Source organism: Canis lupus, chromosome 3, assembly GCF_011100685.1.
Source record: "Canis lupus familiaris isolate Mischka breed German Shepherd chromosome 3, alternate assembly UU_Cfam_GSD_1.0, whole genome shotgun sequence".
Lineage (NCBI taxonomy): Eukaryota > Metazoa > Chordata > Mammalia > Carnivora > Canidae > Canis > Canis lupus.
Window position 1 is genome coordinate 27,980,250 of NC_049224.1, and position 25,340 is coordinate 28,005,589.

General features: G+C 44.2%; 1 protein-coding gene across 1 annotated transcript in view; it reads left to right on the top strand.

Moving 5' to 3' along the window:
• The first annotated feature begins 406 nt into the window (after positions 1 to 406).
• LOC119876129 (dimethylglycine dehydrogenase, mitochondrial-like) overlaps positions 407 to 25,340 on the top strand; it is a 38,075-nt gene continuing 13,141 nt past the window's right edge. The window contains 9 exon segments of the mRNA XM_038532482.1: positions 407 to 554; positions 557 to 631; positions 1,759 to 1,841; positions 1,843 to 1,913; positions 4,437 to 4,602; positions 5,080 to 5,210; positions 6,461 to 6,678; positions 8,268 to 8,425; positions 11,799 to 11,858. Coding sequence (XP_038388410.1) covers positions 422 to 554; positions 557 to 631; positions 1,759 to 1,841; positions 1,843 to 1,913; positions 4,437 to 4,602; positions 5,080 to 5,210; positions 6,461 to 6,678; positions 8,268 to 8,425; positions 11,799 to 11,858 — 1,095 coding nt within the window. The 5' untranslated portion in view covers positions 407 to 421.

The following is a 25,340-nucleotide window of genomic DNA, read 5'->3' on the forward strand; positions in this document are numbered from 1 at the left end:
AAGAGAAAGGTTCCAGGTTCCTGCCCAGAGGTCATAGCCCAAGGTTACCTGAGCTAAACTGAGGCTGAGAAGAGAAGGATGTGCCACTCTGCAGTGTACAGTTTCTCCTGCAAGGCTCCTATCAGTCAAGATATCCTAGCTCCAGAGGGCTGATAAGATAACAACTAAGTCTTCCTCTTTTGTTCCTTTCTTCCATTTTCCTAAAGTGAGCATCTCTCCTAGCTGAGAATCGTAAGCGATTTGCAGGTATGCATCTCTTGAAACTATGGGTGCAAACTAGCTTCTTTTATGCCTAAATATGTATTTTAAAGGAAAAAAACTATAGTATAAACATTATGTTGTTGAGGGTTCTAAGTAGCACAGAACACTCCAACTTGGCAGACCTGTAAAATAGTTGGATGGGTCCCATTATTTGAAAACTATGTATGTTAATAACAGTATATTCATCTCTGTATTTGAAAGGTACGGCATAATCCACGCTGGTGGGGTAGGGAAATACCTCAGTGACTGGATCCTGCATGGAGAGCCTCCATTTGACCTCATAGAATTGGATCCCATCGCTATGGCAAATGGACAACTACTCAGTACACTGAGGCCAAAGCAAGAGAGTCCTATGGATTCAACAATATCGGTAAAGTGCGGGTTCACCGCTGTCTACAAAGTGGGTACAGAATCGACTTGCAGTGCCTCTGAGTTTGGATGCTTGTTATTCTGTGCGTCGTGGTAGGAGTACTTAGGGGTTCTCATAAGCATGATGGCTTTGGGGCGCCTGGTGGCTCAGATTGTTAAGCATCTGCCTTCTGCTCAGGGCGTGATCTCTAGGTCCTGGGATGGAGCCCCGTGTTGGCTCCCAGCTCGGCGGGAGTCTGCTTCTCCTTTTCCCTCTGCCTCTACCACTGCTTGTTCTCTCTCTGTTTATCAAATGAATTGAGTAAAAAATCTTTAAGCATTATGACTTTAAGACATGACAAAGAATCTATATGAATGTGTATATTTGATTTGTAGAGTGGCGTCAGCGATTTTAAGTTCTAAACCTGCTTTTACTTTATCCTTGGACAGTAATATAAATGACCATTTGGCTTTTTTTACATAATTTTTAAAAAATATTTATTTATTTATTTTAGACAGAAGGAGAGAGAGACAAGTGGGGAGGGACAGAGGGAGAGAGAACCCCAAGCAGACATGCACTAAGCCCAGAGCTGGACTTGGGGCTGAAACTCAGGACCCTGAGATCATGATCTGAGCTGATACTAGGAGTCCGTCGCTTGACTGACTGAGCTGCCCAAGCACTCTTTACATAATTTTTTAAATTGCAGTGTGGTTGACATATGATATTGTTACTTTCGGGTCTACAACATACTTGACATTTGTATACATTGTGAAATGGTCACGACAAAAGTGTAATTACTATCTTTTTTTTTAAGTTAAGACTTCATTTATTTTTTAAAAAGATTTTATTTATTTATTCATGAGATAGAAAGAGAGAAAGAAGCAGAGACACAGGCAGAGGGAGAAGCAGGCTCCTCACAAGGAGCCCGATGTGGGACTCGATCCTGGGACTCTGGGATCACACCCTGAGCCAAAGGCAAATGCTCAACCGCTAAGCCACCCAGGAGACCCTGTAGTTACTATCTTTACATAAATTTCATAAATAAATGCTGCTGGATGTTAAGAACTGAGTTTTCTATTTCTGATTCCCTTCAAAGTTGTTTATAGTTTTGGTTATATGCTATTTAGGTACTAATTTTCCTCTTTCAGTTGGTTATCCTAAAGAAGAACGATTTGCAGGGAGACCAACTCAGCGAGTCAGTGGGCTTTATAAAACCCTGGAGTCTAAGTGTTTCCATGGGGTTTCATGCAGGCTGGGAGCAGCCACACTGGTTCTACAAACCGGGTCAGGACACTCAGTACAGGTAAGCGAATGCCGTAACCTGCCTGTGGCTCTGAATGTAGAATGAAATTTTAGAGATAGAATGGAGGGACAAGAGAAATGCTACTCCCCTCCCCAAGTCACTTCACCCCATTCCAAAGAGCATTGAGCCTTTCCTATAAAAATTATTTTCTGGCAGTGGAAGCATTAATCTTTCCCACGTGATATTGGCTCGCATCTAGGCCCCATGTGGCTTTCAGAGTCCTACAGCCAGCTCAGGTGAAGCCTCCACTTGGCATTTTTCCAGGAGCTCAGGGGACCCTTCCCCATCCCCTCTAAACCCCCACATGGCTTCAGTTGGCTCCTAAAGATGCGTCCTGGTTTGGGATGCTTGCTCAAATCACATCATATGGAAATAGTATGAAAACATGGATTTTTGGGCACCTGGGTGGTTCTGCGGTTGTGTGTCTGCCTTCGGCTTGGGGCGTGATCCCGTGGTCCTGGGATCAAGCCCCCTGTCAGGCTCCCCGCAGGGAGCCTGCTTCTCCCTCTGCCTGTCTCTGCCTCTCTCTGTGTCTCTCATGGATAAATAAAAAATTTTTAAAAAATATATGGATTTCCTGTTTATCAAGGAAGAGCTCATAGCAACATCTTTCAAATGTGTGTGCACTGAGTCATGCAAACTATACATACTGTTGATAAATTAGGGGGAAAGATCGTTTACTTAGCATTTTACATTAAGCTAAAGCATAAACCATGTCGCTAAAACAATTCTCCGAATTCCTCTAAAGTTGTTGTCATTGTTGTATTTGGATTACATGCCATTGTTGTCATTTGGGATTAATAGTGATTATGTATTTTTTCTCATAAGAATTCATAAACCAAGAGAAAACAAATAGCAAATCTAGAAATTGTGGGGCTCCTGGGTGGCTCAATTAGTTAAGTGCCTTCAGCTTGGCTCGTGATCCCAGGGTCCTGGGATCGAGCCCTACATCAGGCTCCCTGCTCAGCGGGGATTGTGCTTCTCCCTCTGCCTCTGCTCCTCCCCCAGCTCCAGCTCTCTCTTTTGATCTCTCCTTCTCTCTCAAAAATAAATGAAAATCTTTTTTAAAAATCTGGAAATTGTTACCTCTTTTTTTTTTTTTGGTCTTGTCATTTTGCTTATTTAAATAGGTTTTGATGTCTACTTTAAGACCAGATCCAAATGGTAGAAATGGTAGAAAGCATAGTAGAGGCTCAGTTGTTGATTAATGAATTTGGGCTCAGTAGACAGCCTACAATATCTGGGGGCAAAACACTGGTTCATTTTTTTCTAAATGACTCGGGTAGAAGCCAGATCACCTTTGGTCTTTGGATCTGACCTGTTTCTTTTATTTTAATAATTAACAGCCAAAAACTCATTAGCAGACAATATTCTGCTCTGCAGTTAAAATACCACATTAGAAGATGACTTTGTCAGGTAGAAAGGACCCTAAATGAGCCAGTAGACTTTTGTTCCAGCCCAAGCTCTGTCATTTACTTAGGCAAAAGCCTTGGAAATCACCTTGTGCCTTTTCTCTAAAACATGAAGATGTTGGACCAGGTCCTTGCTTATTCTAGGTGTGGACCAACAGCATAAGCATCACTTGGGATGCTGTTAGGATGCACAATATAGGGTCCCAACCCAGACCTGCTGTATTAGAATCTGCGTTTTAACAAGTGGAAGTGATTTGTAGTTGCATCAGTGTTTGAGAAGCACTGGACAAGATAGCTCTACCTCACTACATTCTGATTTAATTAGGTCCAAAAAAGATTTGGTATTTTTTAAATGCTCCCCCAGGTGATTCTTTTTTTTTTTTTTTTTTTAAGATTTTATTTATTTATTCATGAGAGAGGCAGAGAGAGAGAGAGAGAGAGAGAAAGGCAGAGACACAGGCAGAGGGAGAAGCAGGCTCCATGCAAGGAGCCCGACGCAGGACTCGATCCTGGATCCTGGGATCAGGCCCTGAGCCAAAGGCAGGCGTTCAACTGCTGAGCCACCTAGGCGTCCCACCCAAGCAATTCTAATATGCATCAAGGTTGAAAACCTCAGGACTGGTAGATTTCTATGCTTTCTTCCAGATTTGAGAGCCCATATGTCCTATCTTAATTTCTAGTTAATTAATACTACTTCATTCACTGTAAAATGGGTCAAAGGAATAGAAGAGTAACTTTAAAAAATCAGTTTCTAGGGCAGCCCCAGTGGCGCAGCGGCTTGGTGTCGTCTTCAGCCCAGGGCGTGATCCTGGGGACCCGTGATCGAGTCCCACGTCGGGCTCCCTGGATGGAGCCTGCTTCTCCCTCTGCCTGTGTCTCTGCCTCTCTCTCTATCTCTCTGTGTCTCTCATGAATGAATAAATAAAATCTTAAAAAAAAAAAAAGAAACAACAACAACAAAAATCAGTTTCTACCATATGTGTATGATTCACACAACAGAACTTTAGGTTGGTACCCCCCCCATGGGATTTCCTGATTAATAGCATTTAATAAATATTCTGTAATTTTTTGAAAATGAATGAGTTATTTTATGACAAATATTGTGTTTCAGGCCCAGTTTTCGCCGCACAAACTGGTTTGAGCCTGTAGGATCTGAGTATAAACAGGTTATGCAAAAAGTAGGGGTTATTGACCTGTCTCCCTTTGGCAAGTTTAACATCAAAGGCCAAGACTCTGTTAGATTGTTGGACCATCTCTTTGCAAATGTCATTCCAAAGGTAAATAACCTTATACGGGTACAAGGTTCAGGATTTTGGCCTGCTTAATTCTTTGTCCTCTTATTTTTTTTTCAATTAGCATAATTAGCATGTTACTTTAGTCCGCCTAATGATTCCTGTATGAATGCTGGAATTCCTCACCCGACCATGAATATTCTAACTAATTTTCTAATTTAAATTTTTGTTGAACAAATTATCATCCAAGGACCTTATGACTTTGCTAAATTGTGTCAATAGGGGACTGCAAAATTCACTGAAGTGTACTTTTTATGACGAATAGTTATAATGATCATTTAAACCAAGAACTTCAAAATTAATTTTGTGTTTAGGTTTAAAAATAGTTCACACAATTGATACAAATGATAAGATTCAGATTTTTTTCATTGTTGACAGTTGCATTTTTATTTCCATGTTGTGTTAAAAGAATATGTAAAATTTTTATTTCATCCTGAGGTAATTTTAAATTGTTTTGCATAGGTGGGTTTTACAAATATAAGTCACATGTTGACGCCGAAAGGTCGAGTGTATGCTGAGTTGACTGTTTCTCACCAAACTCCTGGGGAGTTCTTACTAATAACTGGTTCTGGATCAGAACTTCATGATCTTAGGTAAGTGCACACCTAATAAGAAAATTTTATATTGATTAGGTATTGACTCAATCTTACAGTGAAATTTTCTTTTACCAAGAGTTGAATTTACAACTTTAATTCTTAAACCTTTTCATTTCAAATAAACTTCATATCTTTTATAGGAAATTATTTGAAGTGGGGACCCTGTCCCCACTTCCTCAAAAGGTAGTCCATCCATAGGGTTTATTGGTTCTAATAATATTAATTCCCAATTATTAGATAACACCAATGTGTCAGAACTCTTTTTAGACATTATCTTAATTAATTCTAATAGATATATCTGCAAGGTCTATAATCCCACTTTCATATGAGAAAACTGAAGATTGAGTTAGAGTAACTTGCTTAAGCCAGTCCTTTTGATTCTGATGCCCATGTTCAGTACATTTGAGTAAGCTGCCTACCTGGGGTTATCATCTTCCTTTTGATGCTTTGTGCTCTCTGGCCCACTGCAAGATTTAAATCGTTGACTTGCCAAGACAATCCTTCACGTGAATCTTTGGTCTATGATTTAGTCTACTATAAAATCTGTAGTCTTTAGCATTCCAAAAACATTTGGAATGTTATTGTTTAATAAATGTTGTACTCTGAAATTCTCACTATGGTTGTAAAATGATGCGAATTATATCCTCCAACCCAAGATGTATCTTAGTAGCTTAGCTTTGGTAAATCCAGATGATCATTTTATGTAGCTCCAGGGACTGCTCAGTAAATGATAAACAAACCCTAAAACTGGGTTCCAATAACTCATCAAGCCTTAGGAATTGAAACTAGTCTTTAGAGTTTTTATCATTTCCTTGTGATTGTCAAAGCAATTAAGTGTCTGGTGGCAGGCACATTATTAACCTGTAGCAGCACAAATGTGCCTTCCGTGTATAGGTATTAGAGAAAATTTGAGTTTAAATTAATTTTTGAAGATTGAATCATTAGTTTAAATGCAATAGTGCTGTCACTGTTGGAAAGAATTATGTGGCAGAGCCTATTTAAATTGAAGGATCCTTCTGTACTATGAAAAATTATCCCCAAATTTATAAGTGAGTGGTTTAAAGAGAATCACTTAACATCTCTGGGACTCAGTTTCCTCAACTTAAAAAATTAGGTTATTATATGAGATGACACTCTTGGGGCTTCCTGGTAATTCTAGACACAGAGCATGTCTTCCGAGAATTAATATGTTACCACCATGCATTATTCAAGCAAGATTTAACACAATGTTTATGACTCAAATGCAGATGGATTGAAGAAGAGGCAGTCAACGGTGGATATGATGTTGAAATTAAAAACATAACCGATGAGCTTGGAGTCCTTGGTATTGCAGGGCCCCATGCAAGGAAGGTTCTGCAGAAACTGACTGCTGAAGATCTTAGTGATGATGTTTTCAAGTTTCTTCAAACCAAGTCTCTAAAGGTTTCAGACATTCCTGTCACTGCTATTAGGATATCTTATACTGGTAAGAACTGGAAAACAATTTTCTAAAATTTAAGAGAAAGTCTCTAAAATTTAAAAGAAGCTAGCACAAATGAACATGTGCACATGCATATACGCCTGTGCACACACACACTCACAGGTGCGTGCACACATACACACATGTGTGCGCACGCACATAGTCTTGTCAGGATAACTTTAGAGGAAGATTTCCTCCTGTCCAACTCTTACAATAATTCTGGCTCTTCCCTCCTAGTCTGGGAGGGTCATTTCCCAGATTTCCAATTGTTGTTTTAATCCCATAGCTGCTTACTAGTTGGAAGGGTGGATTAAAAAGTTGGAAGAGGCCAGCTGTAGAATAGTTGGAAGGCTTGACAGCCTATTCAGGTCAGCCTGACTCTATCTAGCAACATTCAAGATGGTCTCTCATGGAATCTCTCATAATAATCTCTTAAATGTATCAGGCCCTTCTCTTAAAGCATTACCACTAAGGCTCTTTTAGGGAAGTCTTCATATAGCACCTAACCTTGTGCATAGAAGGTATTTGAAATAGAGATGAATGAATGCTTCTCAGTCCGCCTTGGTGCCGTGAGCTCACTTCCAACTTCCCTCTAGCCCTCCTTGTTCTTTCATAGAAAGAGTCCTCGGTGCTCAGGCATCCCTTCAGTTACATGTGACTCAGGTTCTGGCAGTGTCCTGGAGAAACCGATCACCGTCAGCCCTCAACAAGGGAACGAGGAGAACGTACATAGAGTATGAAGGCTAAAGTTCCTCCCTGGGCTTCCGCTGTACACTTCCCTGTCCTTTCACCTGACCTTGGCAAAATGGTGACTAGAATAAAACATAAGCGGAATAAGTAATAAACCAACTATTTGAGTTGGGTTTCATTTCCTTTGGTCTTTGCCCACAGCTCTAATGGTGAATAAAAGTGGGGAAGAAGAGTATTAGAGATAAATGCTGTCCCACACTGAAGACCATTTGAATAATTGTCAGTTGCTTATATTTTTAAGCCTTGTGATTTGAGGGTAATGAGTGGGAATTGAGGTTTCTTTCTTTCTTCTTTTTTAAAATAAAGATTTGTTTATTCGAGAGAGAGCATGGCGGGGGGCGGGGTGCTAAGGGAGAGGGAGAGAATCCACAAGCAGCCTCCCTGATGAGCACAGAGCCTGACCTGGGGCTCCGTTCCAGGACCCTGAGATCAAGACCTGAGCTGAAGCTAAGAGGCCGCTTAACTCACTAAGCCACCCAGGTCTCTAAAAACCCTGACCGTGATTAACTATGCCATGCTGATGACTCGCTTAGCATCATGAAGCTGAGGTCAAGAGTGCAGGTTAATTCCTGTATTAACATCTTTCTGCGTGGTGAGAGGAGGTATCCTAGATACCACCCTGTGGGAGACAGGATGGGGCACGACCCACCGCCCGTGGGATACAGCAGTGTCTTTGGAGTAGCAGGAGTTTGTTGCAACTTTTTTGTGAACTCATCTTTTAAAACTCAGCCGTGTCCCTGTTTTGTAAGTGGACTCTCTCCGTTTCTTTACGTGTCTTAGCTAATGCCCGTTAGGCCTCATCATCACTGGTCTTGCCTAGTGCGGTCCTTGTGGGTTTGTTGCAGGTGAGCTGGGCTGGGAGCTGTACCATAGGCGAGAAGATTCTGCGGCCCTTTATGACATTGTCATGGACGCAGGCCAGGAGGAGGGAATCGACAACTTCGGGACGTACGCCTTGAACGCCCTAAGACTGGAGAAGGCTTTCAGAGCCTGGGGGTCAGAGGTTTGAAACGCCAGCGTCTTCACCCAAATTTTCTGTATTGTATCTGAGTTTTGCATAAGGGCTCGTTCTAAGCGCGTTAACACCGGCTCTGGCTGTCAGAGAAATTCCGTGTTGTGAGATGACTCTTTCGTTAGGGGAAGATGTTTCCCCCCTTCATTCATTTCCCAGTTGAAAGTCGGGGGAACTACGACCCCGTTCACCCTGCTGGGCTCCCCCGGGGGCGCAGGGCCCCGGCAGCATCTCCGCAGGGGGGGGCGGGGGGCCCCCAGTGTTGGCGGCTGCCCCTCAGGTTCTTCCCGCGTGTGCCGCCCAGCCCGCTTCCTTCTTGCACCTTTGGGGGAAATCACAACCGAGCGGGTGTGGCTGAGGCGGGGCGGGGCGGGGCGGGGCGGGGCGGCCTTCTGGAGCCGCTGGGCCGCCTGGGCTCTGGGGGGGCGGCAGGCCTGGAGGGGCGCTGAGCCCCCGGGGGGGGGGGGGGGGGGGGCCGGCGGCGCCCGCAGGCCCGGGCCAGAGCTGGAGAGCTGGCCCTGTCCCCCCCCACCCCGCCCAGCACCCCCCACCAGCACCCCCAGCACCCCTCGCCCCCCGCAGCCCTCCCGCGTCCCCCCCCCGCCAGCAACCCCCACCCAGCACCCCCAGCATCCCTCGCCTTCCGCAGCGCTCCCGCGTCCCCCCCGCCCAGCACCCCCCACCCAGCACCCCCAGCACCCCTCGCCCCCCGCAGCCCTCCCGCGTCCCCCCGCCCAGCACCCCCAGCACCCCTCGCCCCCCGCAGCCCTCCCGCGTCCCCCCCGCCCAGCAACCCCCGCCCAGCACCCCCAGCACCCCTCGCCCCCCGCAGCCCTCCCGCGTCCCCCCCCGCCCAGCACCCCCCACCCAGCACCCCCAGCACCCCTCGCCCCCCGCAGCCCTCCCGCGTCCCCCCCCGCCCAGCACCCCCCACCCAGCACCCCCAGCACCCCTCGCCCCCACAGCCCTCCCGCGTCCCCCCCCCCGCCAGCAACCCCCACCCAGCACCCCCAGCATCCCTCGCCTTCCGCAGCGCTCCCGCGTCCCCCCCGCCCAGCACCCCCCACCCAGCACCCCCAGCACCCCTCGCCCCCCGCAGCCCTCCCGCGTCCCCCCGCCCAGCACCCCCAGCACCCCTCGCCCCCCGCAGCCCTCCCGCGTCCCCCCCGCCCAGCAACCCCCACCCAGCACCCCCAGCACCCCTCGCCCCCCGCAGCCCTCCCGCGTCCCCCCCCGCCCAGCACCCCCCACCCAGCACCCCCAGCACCCCTCGCCCCCCGCAGCCCTCCCGCGTCCCCCCTCGCCCAGCACCCCCCACCCAGCACCCCCAGCACCCCTCGCCCCCACAGCCCTCCCGCGTCCCCCCCCGCCAGCAACCCCCACCCAGCACCCCCAGCACCCCTCGCCCCCCGCAGCCCTCCCGCGTCCCCCCCCCGCCCAGCACCCCCCACCCAGCACCCCCAGCACCCCTCGCCCCCCGCAGCCCTCCCGCGTCCCCCCCCGCCAGCACCCCCCACCCAGCACCCCCAGCCCCCCTCGCCCCCCGCAGCCCTCCCGCGTACCCCCCCGCCCAGCACCCCCCCACCCAGTACCCCCAGCATCCCTCGCCTTCCGCAGCCCTCCCGCGTCCCCCCCCCCCCGCCAGCAACCCCCACCCAGCACCCCCAGCATCCCTCGCCTTCCGCAGCGCTCCCGCGTCCCCCCCGCCCAGCACCCCCAGCACCCCTCGCCCCCCGCAGCCCTCCCGAGTCCCCCCCGCCCAGCACCCCCCGCCCAGCACCCCCAGCACCCCTCGCCCTCCGCAGCGCTCCCGCGTCCCCCCGCCGCCCAGCACCCCTACCCAGACTCCAGCACCCCTCGCCCCCTCAGCCCTCCCGCGCCCCCCGCCCAGCACCCCTCGCCCCCCGCAGCCCTCCCGAGTCCCCCCCGCCCAGCACCCCCCACCCAGCACCCCCAGCACCCCTCGCCCTCCGCAGCGCTCCCGCGTCCCCCCGCCGCCCAGCACCCCTACCCAGACCCCAGCACCCCTCGCCCCCTCAGCCCTCCCGCGCCCCCCGCGCCCAGCACCCCCCGCCCAGCACCCCTCAACCCCCGCAGCCCTCCCGCGTCCCCCCCGCCCAGCACCCTCCGCCTCCCGCAGCCCTCCCGCGTCGACCCCGCCCAGCACCCCCAGCACCCCAGCACCCCTCGCCCCCCGCATCCCCCCCGCCCCCCGCAGCGCTCCCGTGTCGCCCCCGCCAGCACCCCCGCCCAGCACCCCAGCACTCCCAGCACCCCCGCCCAGCACCCCAGCACCCCCAGCACCCCTCGCCTCCCGCAGCACCCCCGCCCCTCGCAGCCCTCCCGCGTTACCCGCCCCCCCCCCGGCCCCCCGCCCCCGCCCAGCTCCCCCAGCACCCCCGCACCCCCAGCTTCCCCGCCTTCCCGGCGGCGCCCGCGCGCCCTCTAGCGGTCGCTAGCAGTCTCGGTGCTTTCATTTCTTTCCTGGAGAAGATTCTGAAATTTTGAGCAGATAAAAGAGAAGTTTAGAGTTGCTCAAATTGATCAAATTTGACATCCTATGAAACAAGTTTATATTACTCATCTCGTTTATATGAGTGCTATGTTGTCTTTTTAAAAAGTTTGGCTACCTTTCATGGACTTGAGACTGTTCTCTTGGTACAAAAGGAAACAATGACAAAACAAACAAAACCCAGTGACTTGGGTCCCAAAGAGTGGCTTTAGCTTCCACTTAAAGTGTATTGTAATTACTCGACCACATATGACAGGGCTGAGAGTCAGTATCGTTCCTGAACTCTACTGAAGCCACTTTGCTACCACCTGCTTTCTCTTCCACCTGTCCTGATTCCTGGCTAATTGTAAAATAAGTAAATTACCTAATAACTTTTCAAAACCTAGCTATGTAAAACGATTAAATAAAAGCATATTAAAGTCATTTCGGAGAGGAACAGCATGTTGTGGTGTCTTTCAGATATTTTTGTCAGTAAAAGAGCCACAGGAACAAACTGAATTTTAGGATCTAATATGCTACTCAAATGATAGATAATATTTGCTGACAGGCTACATTTCAATTTTAGATTAAAAAATTACTTTAAAGACCAGTCTATAACTTTCCTTTCAGAATCTATGTTCAAAATCCAAAAGTGTTTCTCTTCCCTAAAAAAATAACATAGGAAGGTGATGTTACTGAAATGATTTTCACTCATCTAAGATTTAAAATGGATATTTTCGGGGGGCTCCTGGCTGGCTCAGTCAGTAGAACATGTGACTCTGGATCTAGTGGTTGTGAGTTCAAGCCCCACACTGGGTGTAGAGGTGATTGGAAAACAAAATCTTAAAAAAAAAATGTGTGCTTCCCTTTTAGATGAACTGCGATACAAACCCCTTGGAAGCTGGGCTGGATTATTTTATAAAGCTAAATAAGGTATGTTTACATTCCAAAGTGTACTTGCAGTGAATCTTAAAATTAGGGGCTATTTGAAAATTTCAAGCATGGACAGAGCCATCCTTGAAAATTTAACCAAGTGTGATTATAGGACAAATGAACATAAATACTAATCATTGCTCAGGTGCTTTGTATTAAGCTTTTGTCAAAATTGGGTATCGGTTCAAAATATTGCAGTGTGCTTATAGATGTAAGATCGCAGAATCCAGCAACTTGAGGCTAAATGTAAATTTTGAGATAAAAATTACTAAGGATAAGATGTCAGTAGACCTTGTAAATCCTGGTGATCTGTGGAGCCACACAGTAGCTAATCAAACATACAGCATTAATCGACTCTCCCTGCGTGCTCACAGCGTAGACAATCTCCCCTCAGCAGATCTATCCATCTGCTTATGAAGCCCTATTGTATGTAAGTGCAGCGTTTCAAATGTGTTCCGCGTAAAATGGTTATTTGTTGAGAAGCCAGTACAAATATGATAACTGATAGTAGCATTCCAGAAGGAATCCCTATATCAGCAGTTCTCAGAGTGTGGGCCTCACACAGATAAAGTCAGCATCGCCTGGGAGCTTGATAGAAATGCAGATTCTCAGATCCCATCCCAGACCTGCTAAGTCAGAATCTCTGGTGCTCAGGCCAAGAAACCTTTGTTATAAGAAGCTGCAGGGGATTCTGATGCACCGAAAGTTTGAGAGCACCATCCTAAATAATTATGGTGGAAAACCATATTTATCACAGCCCGGATCACCTATACACATCCTACAGCTATAAATGAAGTGATGTCATTGTTATGGACTGGATGATTGTATCTCTCCAAAATTCCTGTGTTGAAGCCCTAACCCCCATGCGATGCTCTTTGGAGGTGGGGCCTCTGGGAGGTAATCAGGTGTAGGTGAGCTCATGAGGGTGGGATCTCCACGATGATGGAATTGGTGTTCTTATGAGAACAGGAAGACACCAGGGCTCACTTTCTTTCTGGTTGTGAGGACGTGGCAAGAAGGCAGCTGTCTGCAAGGCAGAAAGAGGACACTCACAGGTCAGCTGAGTTGCCGGCACCTTGATCTATGGCTTCCCAGGCTCCAGAACTGTGAAAAATAATTTCCTGTTGTTAAAGCCACCAAGTTTGTGAGATTTTGTTATAGCAGCTCGAGCTGACTCAGACACCCACCTACTAGTGTCTTAGTTACTGGAAAAGAACTTAATAGTGATGCAGTTAGTGGTAATATTGAAGGATAGGACAACAGCTGCTGCTGTGTAGGCTACTTGTTAGAATTCCAGAAATAAACTGCCCTGTTTAGGTGCTAATAAGCTAAAGGCCGTTTTCCCATTCTATGGAAATATGTGAACGCATGCATATGAATCAGGCTAAGGAAACTTTTTTTAATGCCCCTGCCTCAAGTTCCCAAATTCTAAGCTAAGATATTAACATAAACATGTATATTTATAGTATTAGATTTTAGGAAAAAGAAGCTCCTTAAGGGTTTTAAAGGGAATATCTTTCTGTATGTTTTCCCTATGACTTTTATTTTTATGGTGTACCATCTGCCTCCAGACCAGAGAAAGCAGGTGCTTGGAATTTGGGCAGACCCTTGCAGCAGATTGCTCCTTCTGATAACAGAAGTCTTGGTTTAGCTGTTAAAATAAGGATTAAAAATGGCCTGACTCTTGAAAGCACTAAAGTTCTGTGGTTGGTCACCAATAGGTAAATAGGTAACTGACTCTCTTGCTTCACAGTGTTTGGGTATTATTGTTTGGGGAGAAGGCATAGATAAATGAGCTCTTTGTGTTGAAATTGGGTTTTTGAAACTCTCTTTATGATCATAAGCAGGTGTGGATTGTGTATTTATTAGTTCCTTTAAATTATTTCAATAACCAAAGCCCAGCTCAGAACTAAGTCGTTTAACAGATGATTTTGATTTGTGGTAGGCTTTTTATTGATTTCTGAATTGTTGGTTCTCATTTTGGTGTCATGGAGTTAATTTCTAATGCTTTCTTTGGGTGAGGGTCCATGTAGCAGGAGCTGGGCCTGAGCTAGTTAGTGGATATCCTAGTGATGCTACCCTATTTCCAGGACCGGTGACTAGTTTAAATCAACTTTGTCCAGATCCTGTATGTGGTTTCACAACAACCTCATCTCTGTTTTTTAGCGGTCTATAGTATGAAACAGGTTTCTGAAAACCTGATTAACATTACAAGCTAAACTGTGTAACTTCATAATTCACATTCTGTGCCTAAAAACAAAAATGGTACCAATCTGGCCTCATATTACATTTTAAAGAATAGATCATGCCACTTCAAATTGCTTTGGAAAGTTGATGGTCTATGAAAACTGAAGCAGCTAAGACAGAGGAATGTTTACATTCCATAAATATAGCAATAAAAACAAAATTTAAGAAAAAAAATCCTGGTGTTTTACAATTGTTTAAAGACCTTTTCTTTCTTTCCCTTTGAAGCAAACATGTAAAATTCCCTGCTTGGCCCTTAAACATTTACACAGCAATTGTATAAGCCATAACATGAAGGGAAGTATTTTAGGACGCAGGTTGTGTGGGAGCAGGGAGGGCCCCGGGGATGGCTCAGTACCCCCCTGAGGGTGAGGAAACCAGCAGAGAGTGGTGAAGGGGCTCTGACCTCACTGGGGGGCTTTCTCACCCACCAGTTCCCCCAACAAGCTCCTTTCCCTTCACGGGCTAATGAGCCCTGAATAATTGCCCGGGAAGGTTTTTCTGGCAACAGGACCCCAAGATATGCATGGACAACATTTTATTCATTGATGCTTCCCACAGACATGGTTTTTGTTGTAACTGATTTTGTACTGGATGGTAGGATCAGAAGAGCTGCTTTAGCCATAATAAGAAGGAAAATGAGCGGCTGAGGAGATGGGCCATCAGGCCTCTTAGGAGAGAACTGTGTTCTCGCCAAAAACCCATAGGAAAGTAAGGAAAAGAAAAGTGGAGTATTGAGAGATCATCGATGGCAAAGGAAGAGCAGTGCATGGTAGTTGCCTCGCTGACTTCCTAGAGTTGTTTGAGCCTCTGGCGTTGGCTTCTGTGGAAGACAGAGCTGTGCACAGGGTCATTCTCCTCCTGGGCAACAGTAAGTACAATTTATCAAACACCTGGCTAGGCCACAGGTCTCCCAGTTAAAGACATAACTCCTGATGGTCTCTGATCTCATGAGGCTTGAAACAAAACTGTAGGAAACCTCAATATTCTGAAAATACCAGTCGGCTCCGGGAGGGTCTTGAGCAGTACACAACAGTGCCATCTCGTGGAGAATGAGCATGGAGCCTGGAAAGGAACCGTTAACCAGAGCGCTGATACAGGCAAAAATAATTAAATACAGACTTTAAAATCTCAACTAAAATTCCTTTATCTGAAACAACTTATATCACTGTTATTAATGGTATTATAAATTACAAAAATTACTTTTGGGGAAAAATTAATGGTTGTGTGTGTGTGTTTAGGTAGAAACAAAGTGCACTAACGACAAGCAAAAGGAAAATCAGCTGCCTTAGGGTGGAATCATAAGTAGTAGTGGAGTTTTCCTCTTGGAAATACTGAATCTTTGTCCATTTGGAGAGAACCAAGATTCAGAGACTGAAGTACAAATGTAACCATATTTAAGCAGATAAGGAGAATTTTTTAAGGATACTCCCAATTTCTTTCTTTCCCTCTCTTACTGTATCATGGGCTTCTAGCCAGTAGAAGCAGAATAAAGTGATAATAACCACAAGGTAGAAGACAATGTTTCTTTTTGAGAAATTATTTAAAGCATAACTGGTAAGCAAAACAGGCAAAGAATCATCAGGCTTACTAGATTCTAAGTATTCGATACACGTTAGCATTATTAAAACATCAAAGTGGAAATAAATCATTGTTCACAGACAAGTTAGGAAGGGATTTTCAAGATGTATAAGTACCTACCTCTGGGGAAATTTTAAGTATTATGGTAATAGGGATTGAGGCATAAAATTGTCAATGACTCTCAGTCTTGGCTGTACATTAGAATCATCTGGATCATATGTTTGAAAATATGTTTAAAAAATCTGAGGTTCATGCTGCAACATGGAGCAGTTTAAATCATATGTTTAAAAAATCATATGTTCAAAAAATCTGAGGTTCATGCTGCAACGTGGAGCAGTTTAAAAAGAATCTCTGGAGGTAGGGATTCAGGCAACAGTGGTGTTGTGTTGTGTTTTTGATTCCCCAGATGATTCCAAAAAAAGTTGAGAGTGATTGTATTAGACCAATGCTCTTCAACTGAGTGTATTTAACTGTCATGGAGAACTTTTTAAAAATTATCATACCCCCCCACCCCCTCCACCCCCCCCACCCCCAGTGGTTCTCAGGTGTAGTTCATAGAGTAGCAGCATCCATGTTACCTAGGGATTGGTTAGAAATGCAAGTTCTTGAGTACCATCCCCAAATCAGAAACTGGCGATGGGGCCTAATAACAATAACCTGTTTTAACAAGCCCTCCAGGTGGTTCTGGTGCTCACTCCAGTTTTAGAACAGTGATCTACCCCGAACCAATTGGGTTAACTCTGGGGGTAGGGTCTGGGTTTCTTGGTTTTATTATACAATGAAGATCAAGAACTACTCACTCTTAGTTCTTTCAGCCTTCTGTCTGCTGTGGTCTTGTCAGTAAACAGGAGAATGGAAAGACAAGTGGATGGGTCAGAGGAAGGTGTTATAGAGTCAGTAGTGAATCAATTGGAAGTAAACCTGTGACCTACTATGGCTAGGGTAGAGTTAATATACTCTGCCTCAGATACCTCTCTCTCACGTGTGCACTCTTTTTTTATTTTTATTAATGGGCAGTAAATGAATTTTTTTAAAAAGTTGCCAAATTCTAGCTGTGTGGCCTTGGGAAAGCCATTTAATTTAATTTTACTCCTGAGGCTGCTGGTCTATAAAACAAGGGCTCCCATATAGGTCTAAAATCCTATGAAGTACCACCCAGCAGAGTAGTTAAGGAAAGACCGTGGTACTGTTATCCATATGAGCCACATAACTGTGCATTTTAATTAAGCCATCCTTATTCTGTTACCCATTTCCATTGCTAAATGATAAAGGAAAAACAAAAGGAAATAGAAAAAGAGGAAGTAAAATCTAGGCTGAGAGAGAATTGATCATTCCTGAAACATTTGTCTGGGGCCTCAATCTCAGGGCCCTGGGATCATGACCTAAGCTGAAGGCAGACTCTTAATCGACTGAGCCACCCAGATGCCCCCAAAAGTTTTGTTTTTAATTGGGATATTAGATTTTGGCAAATGCTTTTCCTACATCTGCAGAGACGATCGTATGGTTTTTATTTTTTTACTTTGTCAAATGATAAATTACATTTAATACTCAAATGTTAACCCAACTTTCATTTTAAGGGCAGAATCCACTTAGTAATGATGTGCTATCTTTTTCTATATTGTTGGACTTTATTTGATAATTTTTTAAGTAGGTGCCACACCTAGCACAGAGCCCAACATGGGGTTTGACGCCTGTTCCTGAGATCAAGACCTGAGCTGAGATCAAGAGTCAGACACTTGCCTGACTGAGCCACCCAGGCATGCACCATATTTGATAAATTTTAGAAGAAATTTTGCAGCTACATCATCCTTTTGGATGTGTCACAGCTTGCAATTATTTTTTTCGTTTTCTTCTGAAAGGAATGGAAGCTTCTGGAGTACAAGTTTGGCAGTGTACATTAGATGTTTACTTTTTTATCCCTAACACCCAGCTCAGGCTGGCATGAACAGATGCCCAGCAAATACTTTGCTGTTGAACGTAGTATCAAGAGCTGATGTTGAGAGTACTGAGACTTCACCATGAAGGGTCTGGTCTGCCAGGCTAGGGAGTCTGGAGTGTGTCCTCGGGGCACTGGGGAGCCACTGAAGAATTTTGAGAAAGGAGTGACACTCAGATGATTGAAAACAAATTGAAAGGAAATTAGCCTGCTGACTGGGAGAGCACTTTCCCAATTACTGAAGAAATCCAGTGGAGAGATGAGGGCTTCAACTGAGGCAGTGGCCAAATAGGATGGAGAATAAAGAGGTGTGAGTGATAGGAAGAAGGTAGGATGGAGACCACATGAGGGAGTGTCTGTGAAGGGAATGACGAGGAGGATCCAGGATCCTGATAATGAACAGGGAAACACAAAGGGTGTAATTGGCAGATTGGAAGGAGTTGTGGTGTTGAGGGGCTATGGGGCAGACAAGTGACAGCTGAGTACATGGGTTTGAGGACCTCTGCTCCGAAAGCATGGATTTAGGTTAGGTCATTCGTATGTGGTAGTAATTAAAGCCAGGGGTGTGTTGGGAACCCCACTCCTCGAGCACCCTGTACTTAGATCTACTGTGGTCCTTGGCACATTCCATAATACTGGCTGCCTCAGCTATAGCCTGTGAGCTCTTTGAGGACAGGTGGAGAATTCTTAGGGCTAGCACTGTGTCTGATAACTAGTAGGATCTCAGTAAGTATTTGTTGAAGAATGTGAGTTATGGCTCTGCCACTTGTTCTAGAAGTAAACAAGGTGCTTAACTATCAACACTTCAGTTTTCTCATCTGTAAAAAGAAAATACCCATCTCATAAGTTTTTTAGGTGAGATAGAGAACATCTGGTACCTCAGTACAAGTTAGTCTCTTCCATCTTACTGAATTGAATCTAAAACTACCTAGGGAAAAACAGCTATAGAAAAAAAACCCTTTGAGATTTTTGAAGACCCCAGAAAGATAGATCCTGGGTCCCTGCTGAACTGCTGAAGCCTTCTTTTTTTTTTTTCTTTCTTTCTTTCTTTCTTTCTTTCTTTCTTTCTTTCTTTCTTTCTTTCTTTCTTTCTTTCTTTCTCTCTTTTCTTGATTTGAGAGACAGCATGAGTGGTTGGGGCAGAGGGTGAGGAAGAGGGAATCCCAAGGCAACTTCACGTTGAGCATGGAGTGTGATGTGGGGCTAGATCCCATGACTTACGAGATCCTGGCCTAGGCAGAAACCAAGAGTCAGATGCTCAATCAACTAAGCCACCCAGGTACCCCCTGAAGCCTCATTTCTTTATGATTTTCCTGTTTCCTTTTATAATTATTGACTTTGCATTTAGGCTTGAGTTGCTATACTTAAGACACCAAATGGGCATTTGTTCCTCACTCTAGTCTAGAGGTGAAAACTATTATGAAAAGTATATTGTAATTGTTGGTAATGCAGTTAAACATTGAGTACATCTAAAGCCACAGGTCTGTTCCAGTCCATGGCTTTCCATTAGATTTTAGACTCAAAAACTGAAAAGTAAATATTCTCTTTAAAACTGAATCTAAAACAAAAAAACAACAAAACAAAAAAAACCCAGAATCTAATAAAAATCATAACACACATGTAATGGAGGCTATTTTAGTTTTGAAAAATCTGGTTTGGTTTGAATACTAACCTAATTCTTGGCCTGACTTTGAAATAGTATTTTAAATATTTTCTCCAGGTTTCTGTTTATCCCCGGGATTCTTCTAGTTAAGAGGGTCACTTTTCTAGTTATATTAAAGACTTCTTTGAGAAATAATACTTAACTGATGAGTAATTTTGGTTAGAAAATGCTAGATGAATTGTTTCTTTGACATTGCTGAGAGCAGAGATTGAAAACCTGGTAGGTGAGAGTATTGGTTTCCAGCCAATAATAAGAGTTGAGTTGCTACACTAATCATTTAATATTTTGCTAATAAAAAGATATTGAAGTTGTAGTCATTATAAACATATGTGGAATGTTCTAAAGCTCTGCATAGTGGAAAAGGAATGGAGAATTGAGAAGCCTGGGCTCAAGGTTTGGTGCTAAACTCACTTCATCACTCCAGGCAAGGCCCTAAAGTTTCCTGCCTGCTGAAAAGCTGTGATCCTAATGATGTGAAGATGAAATGAATGATGGTCTACTCTGTCTTGATGGGGTGGTGGGTCACTTGATTCACCCCTAGATAAGTGAACCCCTGTACGGCTTTATCAGTTTGAGTGTAAGATGAGCACAGACGTACCTGGTATTCATCAACTGACCAAAGAAAGTTAAGATTTACATAGACTGTAGGTTAGTATTGACCACATGCTTACAGAGGCATTCCTATCCCTGTTTTTAAATGATGATCCCTGAGCCCCATTTAAAATAAATGTTTTGGGGTACTGGGTGGCTCAGCCGGTTAAGGGTCCAACTCTTGATTTCAGCTCAGGTCATGATGGCAGGGTTGTGAGATGGAGCCCTGCATGGGCTCTGTGCTCAGCGGGAGTCTGCTTGAGACTCTGTCTCCCCTCTTCCTCTGCCCTCCACTCCTGTGTGTGCTCTAAAATAAACCTTATCTAAAAATGAAAAATAAGAAACATTTGAGTAAAGTATTGGGGGACAAGTGGCAGAAGTCTGTCACCTGGATTTCCATCTCCACTCTGCCAATAGTGACAGGTGACTAGCTGGTTTCCCAACTCTCTCCACACCTGTCAGCACAGAAGCATGATTCTCCCACTGGGGCTTACCTCTTTTCTAAGGGGAGCTCTCTTGGGACCCAGGATGTTACAATGATTGTCTTGTTTATGCCTTTGGATACTTTTGATATTTAGGTTAAAAGGATTTTGGATAATTAAATGAAACTGATGACTTCCGTGAATTTTCTGTTGGGTTTTGACTCCAAATAAATGATATAGAAAATGTTCCGAACTAGGTTTTTATGAAGTCCCACCTGGCCTATGAAAACCCATTACTCTGTGCATATCAGAACCTTCTTAACACTACTCCAGTTAAATTCAGCTCCGGTTAAATTAGCTTTGACCTAAGAGTCACAACCAAAAATAGACTGTTTATTTCATTTCTATGTGCTTTGAGGGAATATGAGTATCTTTTTTCCACCCCAGATATGTTTATTTACTTAGTGGGGGGAGAGACAGTGCACAAGTGGGGAGAGGGGGAAGAGGGGGGAGAAGAAGAATCCTAAGCGGACCCTCCTCCAAGGTGTAGGCCTTGATCCCACGACCCTGAGATCACGGCCTGAGCCAAAACCAAGAACTGAAGGCTCAACTGAGTGAGGCACTCGGGTGCACCATGAGTGCTTCTAACAGAGCTAATAAGATGAGTAATTATATTTCACTTAAAATCTTAATTTATCATCTTTGTGGATGTTGTATTTAGAATATATTACAGATGGCTATTTTAGTGGCTCTTACTGCTTTTTAAAATTAATAAGCCAAGACTATTTTTCAGCTATAGTCTCAGTGCCCCAGAAATGTTTGTTTCTCAAATATATTAAAAGCTATTTTTGCAGTTAATTTGGCTGTGACTCATTAAATGTATTTGCTCTCAGGTCATCCTGATAGCACCAGTTTTAATCACAGCACTTAACTTTAGACATATTTTCAGCTGTCTCATTTGTAATTAAAAGCTATGTAATAGATTAAAATCTACAATCTTGGAAGAAAAGCCAAGTAAAGGAGAGTGAAATGGCCTTGTCCCACTTGAAATCTTTCCATGTCAGGCACAAAGTTAGCTTGAGAAGGGAGAGCGGTCTCCAGGGGCAGGTGTTAGCTTTTATCGTTTTAAGTAGGTGTTCCTTACTTTCAATTAGGTTTTTGTTGTTGTTGGAGTGTTTTCATTCAGGCCTGAGGGCAGTAATGCTGACTGGATCACTTCCTAATTCTGGGACATGCAGATAGAGATGTCAGATTTCATTAACAGTAACCTTCAGAGTGTTTTTGAATCCTCCTTCATAGTACAAACATTCTGTGTCATGAACATTATTCACAACAGGTTCAAAACAGGTTCAGAGTAGCCAGAAATAATTTAAAAGAAACATTCTTGAGAGTATTTATATAAACTGTGCCTTCCAATGATAGACTCTAGGTATAGTCACTTGAAAAAAATGTATGGATAAAATCTAAAGGTGGTGACTTGGTGTCTATGTAACTAAGGTTCTGGAGAGACCCTTAACTTGGTTGGGTCTTTCTCTTCCATAAACTCGGCAGAGAATTACTTATCTCCTAGCAATGTCATGAAGATTAAAGGAGGTCATGAATGTTTATCCCTCCAGAGTGGCTGGCACATAGCAAGTGTCTAATAAGTTGTAAATAGTACTTTATATTTATTTTCCCTGAGTTTATTAATTTTTCTCTCCTGAAGAAATTTTCTGAGGTCCCTCCTCCACTTTTCCTATTTCTTATGCATAGCTGATATCTTATGTTCCTGCTTAGACTTGGGTTAAATTGTAATTTTTGGCAGAAGTGGAGTTAGGTCCCCCTTCTAGCACATGTTATTCCTCTCACCCCACAGCACATGCCCAGGTAGCTCTTGCCTAGGATCCCAAAGGGATTTCTTTTCTCTTTTTCCTTTTCTTTTTCTTTTTCTTTTTCTTTTCTCTCTTCTCTTTTCTCTTCTCTTTTCTCTTTTCTCTTTCTTTTCTTTTCTTTTCTCTTTTCTTTTCTTTCCTTTTCTCTTTTCTTTTCTTCTTTCTTTCTTTCTTTCTTTCTTTCTTTCTTTCTTTCTTTCTCTTTCTTTTCTTAAAACAGGGTGGAAAAACTTAGATTTAGCCAGCTGGACTCAGGTTAGATGATCCCAATATTGTTCACAATATCCAAAGCATTAAAGTCGGGAGCTTGTCAAACATATGCCTTCTTCTCTCCATCGGGCCTGATGGGGGTTTTGACTTCGCTCACATCAGAGTCATGGAGCTCCTTCATAGCTTACTCTGGTGCTTGTTGTCCTTGACATCCAGAGTGAGCACAAGAGTGTTGCTTTCTATTTTCTTCACAGCTGACTCATGGTCAGGGGGAACTTGATGATGGCATCGTGGTCAAGCTTGTTTCTTCTGGAGGGATCCATTTCTTTTCTCCTTCTTCTTCTTTCTTCTTTCTTCTTTCTTCTTTCTTCTTTCTTCTTTGTATTTATTTATTAGAGAAAGAGAGAGTGCAAGTGTGCACATTGTGGGGAGGGGCAGAGGGAGGGCGAGAGAATCCCAAACCAACTTTGAGAGGAGCATGGAGCCTGATATGGGGCTTGATTTCATGAGCCTGATATGATGACTTGAGCTAAAATCAAGAGTAGGATGCTCGACCAACTGTGCCACCCAGGCTCCCCATGAAGGGACCCATTTCTGAAAGCTTTGGTCGTGACCAGCTTTTGGCACAGGTGGAGCAGACACTGGCCTTAAGTGATTCAGGACTTGGCATGTTGTGATGTGGAGGGAAGGAGTCAAATCTCCTAGAAGCCATAAGAACTGTAGTCTACTTATCTCCAAATGTTTCCTGTCTAACACAGTTTTTGAACACAGCCAGGGGCATAACAATGGTTGAGTAGATAATTGAGTAGATAATTGATAACGTTCTTTAATAGTTTTCAGAAAGACCCAAAACCTTCAAGATCTATATGGCTTTCTAATGGGGAAGATCCAGATTCCATTCTGAAGCAATCTCCTCATCTCCTAGCACTCCACAAATCACACAAAATAGCCCATTGGCCGTTCAGTATAAAATGCTTTTCCACACAAAGTGTGAAACTTTTTTTTTCATTTTATATTGATTCCTATATAGATAACTCTAAAAAGCACCCCTCATCACCATTTATCCATGATAGCAAGTTGTCTTTTTAAAAAGATAGCAAAATTTATTATTGTTAAAGTTCTTTCTGTATTTAGGTATACATGTTTTAACTATAATGAATTTTGTTTTTGTTATTAGAACTGGTTCTGCAGTCAGGTTTGGCTGCTTGCCACTGGAAAATTAATACTGGAGAGATAAGGGATGATGGGAGAGGAAAATGCCTGTTTTATTTAAGAAGCCAGCAGCCTGGGATGATGGTGGACTAACATTATAAAGACCATCTCCCTGTTTTGGCAAAGGTAGACAGCTTAAAGGGGAAGGTGAGGGACCTGGGGGGTGGGGTGAATGGGTTGCCTGTGGCTGATGCTGGTGCCCTGGTGGTTTATTGTACATTGACATGACCCTGAGGAGATTGGTTGGCATCAGTGGTGGCTGTTTATGAATGTGGTCAGGCCTTACCTTCTGGGAAAGTCTGGTCCTCAAGGCTGGTGATCTGCAGATCTCAGGTAAGTTAGTTTGGCTACAGACTAAGGGACATAAGTCAGCAAGCAAGGAGTGTGTAAGCTTGAAGCCAATTAACCCTTAATACCTGTTGGAATGCAGTAACAGTAAGTTAGTGACTTCTGTTATCATGAATTTATCCTACGTAGGAATTCCAATCAATCAGGCCTTTTCTATGGGTTGGTGGTTTTGTTTTTTCCCCAGCAGTCCTGTCTTAAATAACATCAAGTCCAGCTGTCTTTGAATTTTTATCTGGCTTCATAATAAAACTTTATAGTTTGTTCTCACCATCTGGATCACACTGGGGAAGATAATCGGACTTTCATTTTGCAATTATTTTAACCTTGGCCAATGGAAACTTTCAGTTTCCTGTGAAGGTCAGTAATTTCAAGTTGTAATATCTGTAGAAATCATACTTCATTGTGGGCTTAGCCTAGGCAGTCTGAACCAGTAAAGGAGTGAACTGGGAGATGTCAAACAGAGGGTATGTGAGGATCTCTCCCGCTGCTTCACTGAGAGGTTAGGAGGACTCACTGCTCTCAATCCTAAAGGTTTTGTGTGCAGAAAGAGCTGTATAATTCCTAAATGTTGGTGGCAGAGGACATTTTTGGCATGAGATACTGTTTCCTTTCTTCTTTGGCCAATAAGGAAATTAAAGTTGTTTCTTCTTTCATGAGAACTCTTCTGAGAATTTTCCCCCATCATATTGTAATCTCTCTTTTTTTTCAATTATTTTATTTTTTCATATTGTAATCTCTAATTAAATCTCCTCTGTAGAGATGTGATTTGTATATCACAGATCCCCCATTTCCTGGGTAAGATGAGAGATGCTTGTTTGGCTTCTTTACGTAGAGCCTTACCCATACCCCTCTGGGGTCAGCCTTCCCTCCTACTCTAACTGTTCCTGGCCTCTGAATTTATTTTTTTTTAATTTTTATTTATTTATGATAGTCTCACAGAGAGAGAGAGAGGCAGAGACACAGGCAGAGGGAGAAGCAGGCTCCATGCACCAGGAGCCCGACGTGGGATTCGATCCCGGGTCTCCAGGATCGCGCCCTGGGCCAAAGGCAGGCGCCAAACCGCTGCGCCACCCAGGGATCCTGTTCCTGGCCTCTGACTAGCTTCTCACACTTACCTAGCCCGTATCCTTGGCATCCTGGTTAGATAGATCTGTTGAGCCTCCTTTATTAGTTAAGTGTCTCCACTGAGGAGTCATCACTCACCTGTTTGTTGTAAAGTGTGTGACTAATAAATGTAGAAGTCCTGTAGTTTGCATGATTCCTAATTTTTTTTAAAACACATAAGAATGGACTCAAGGTTATCACTAGAGCAATGTCACTCTCACTTGTGTTGCGTTGGGAATAACCCTGAGTGTGCCCAGGGGAACATATTAGGAATAGGAACGTCATCCATCATGTGTTAGA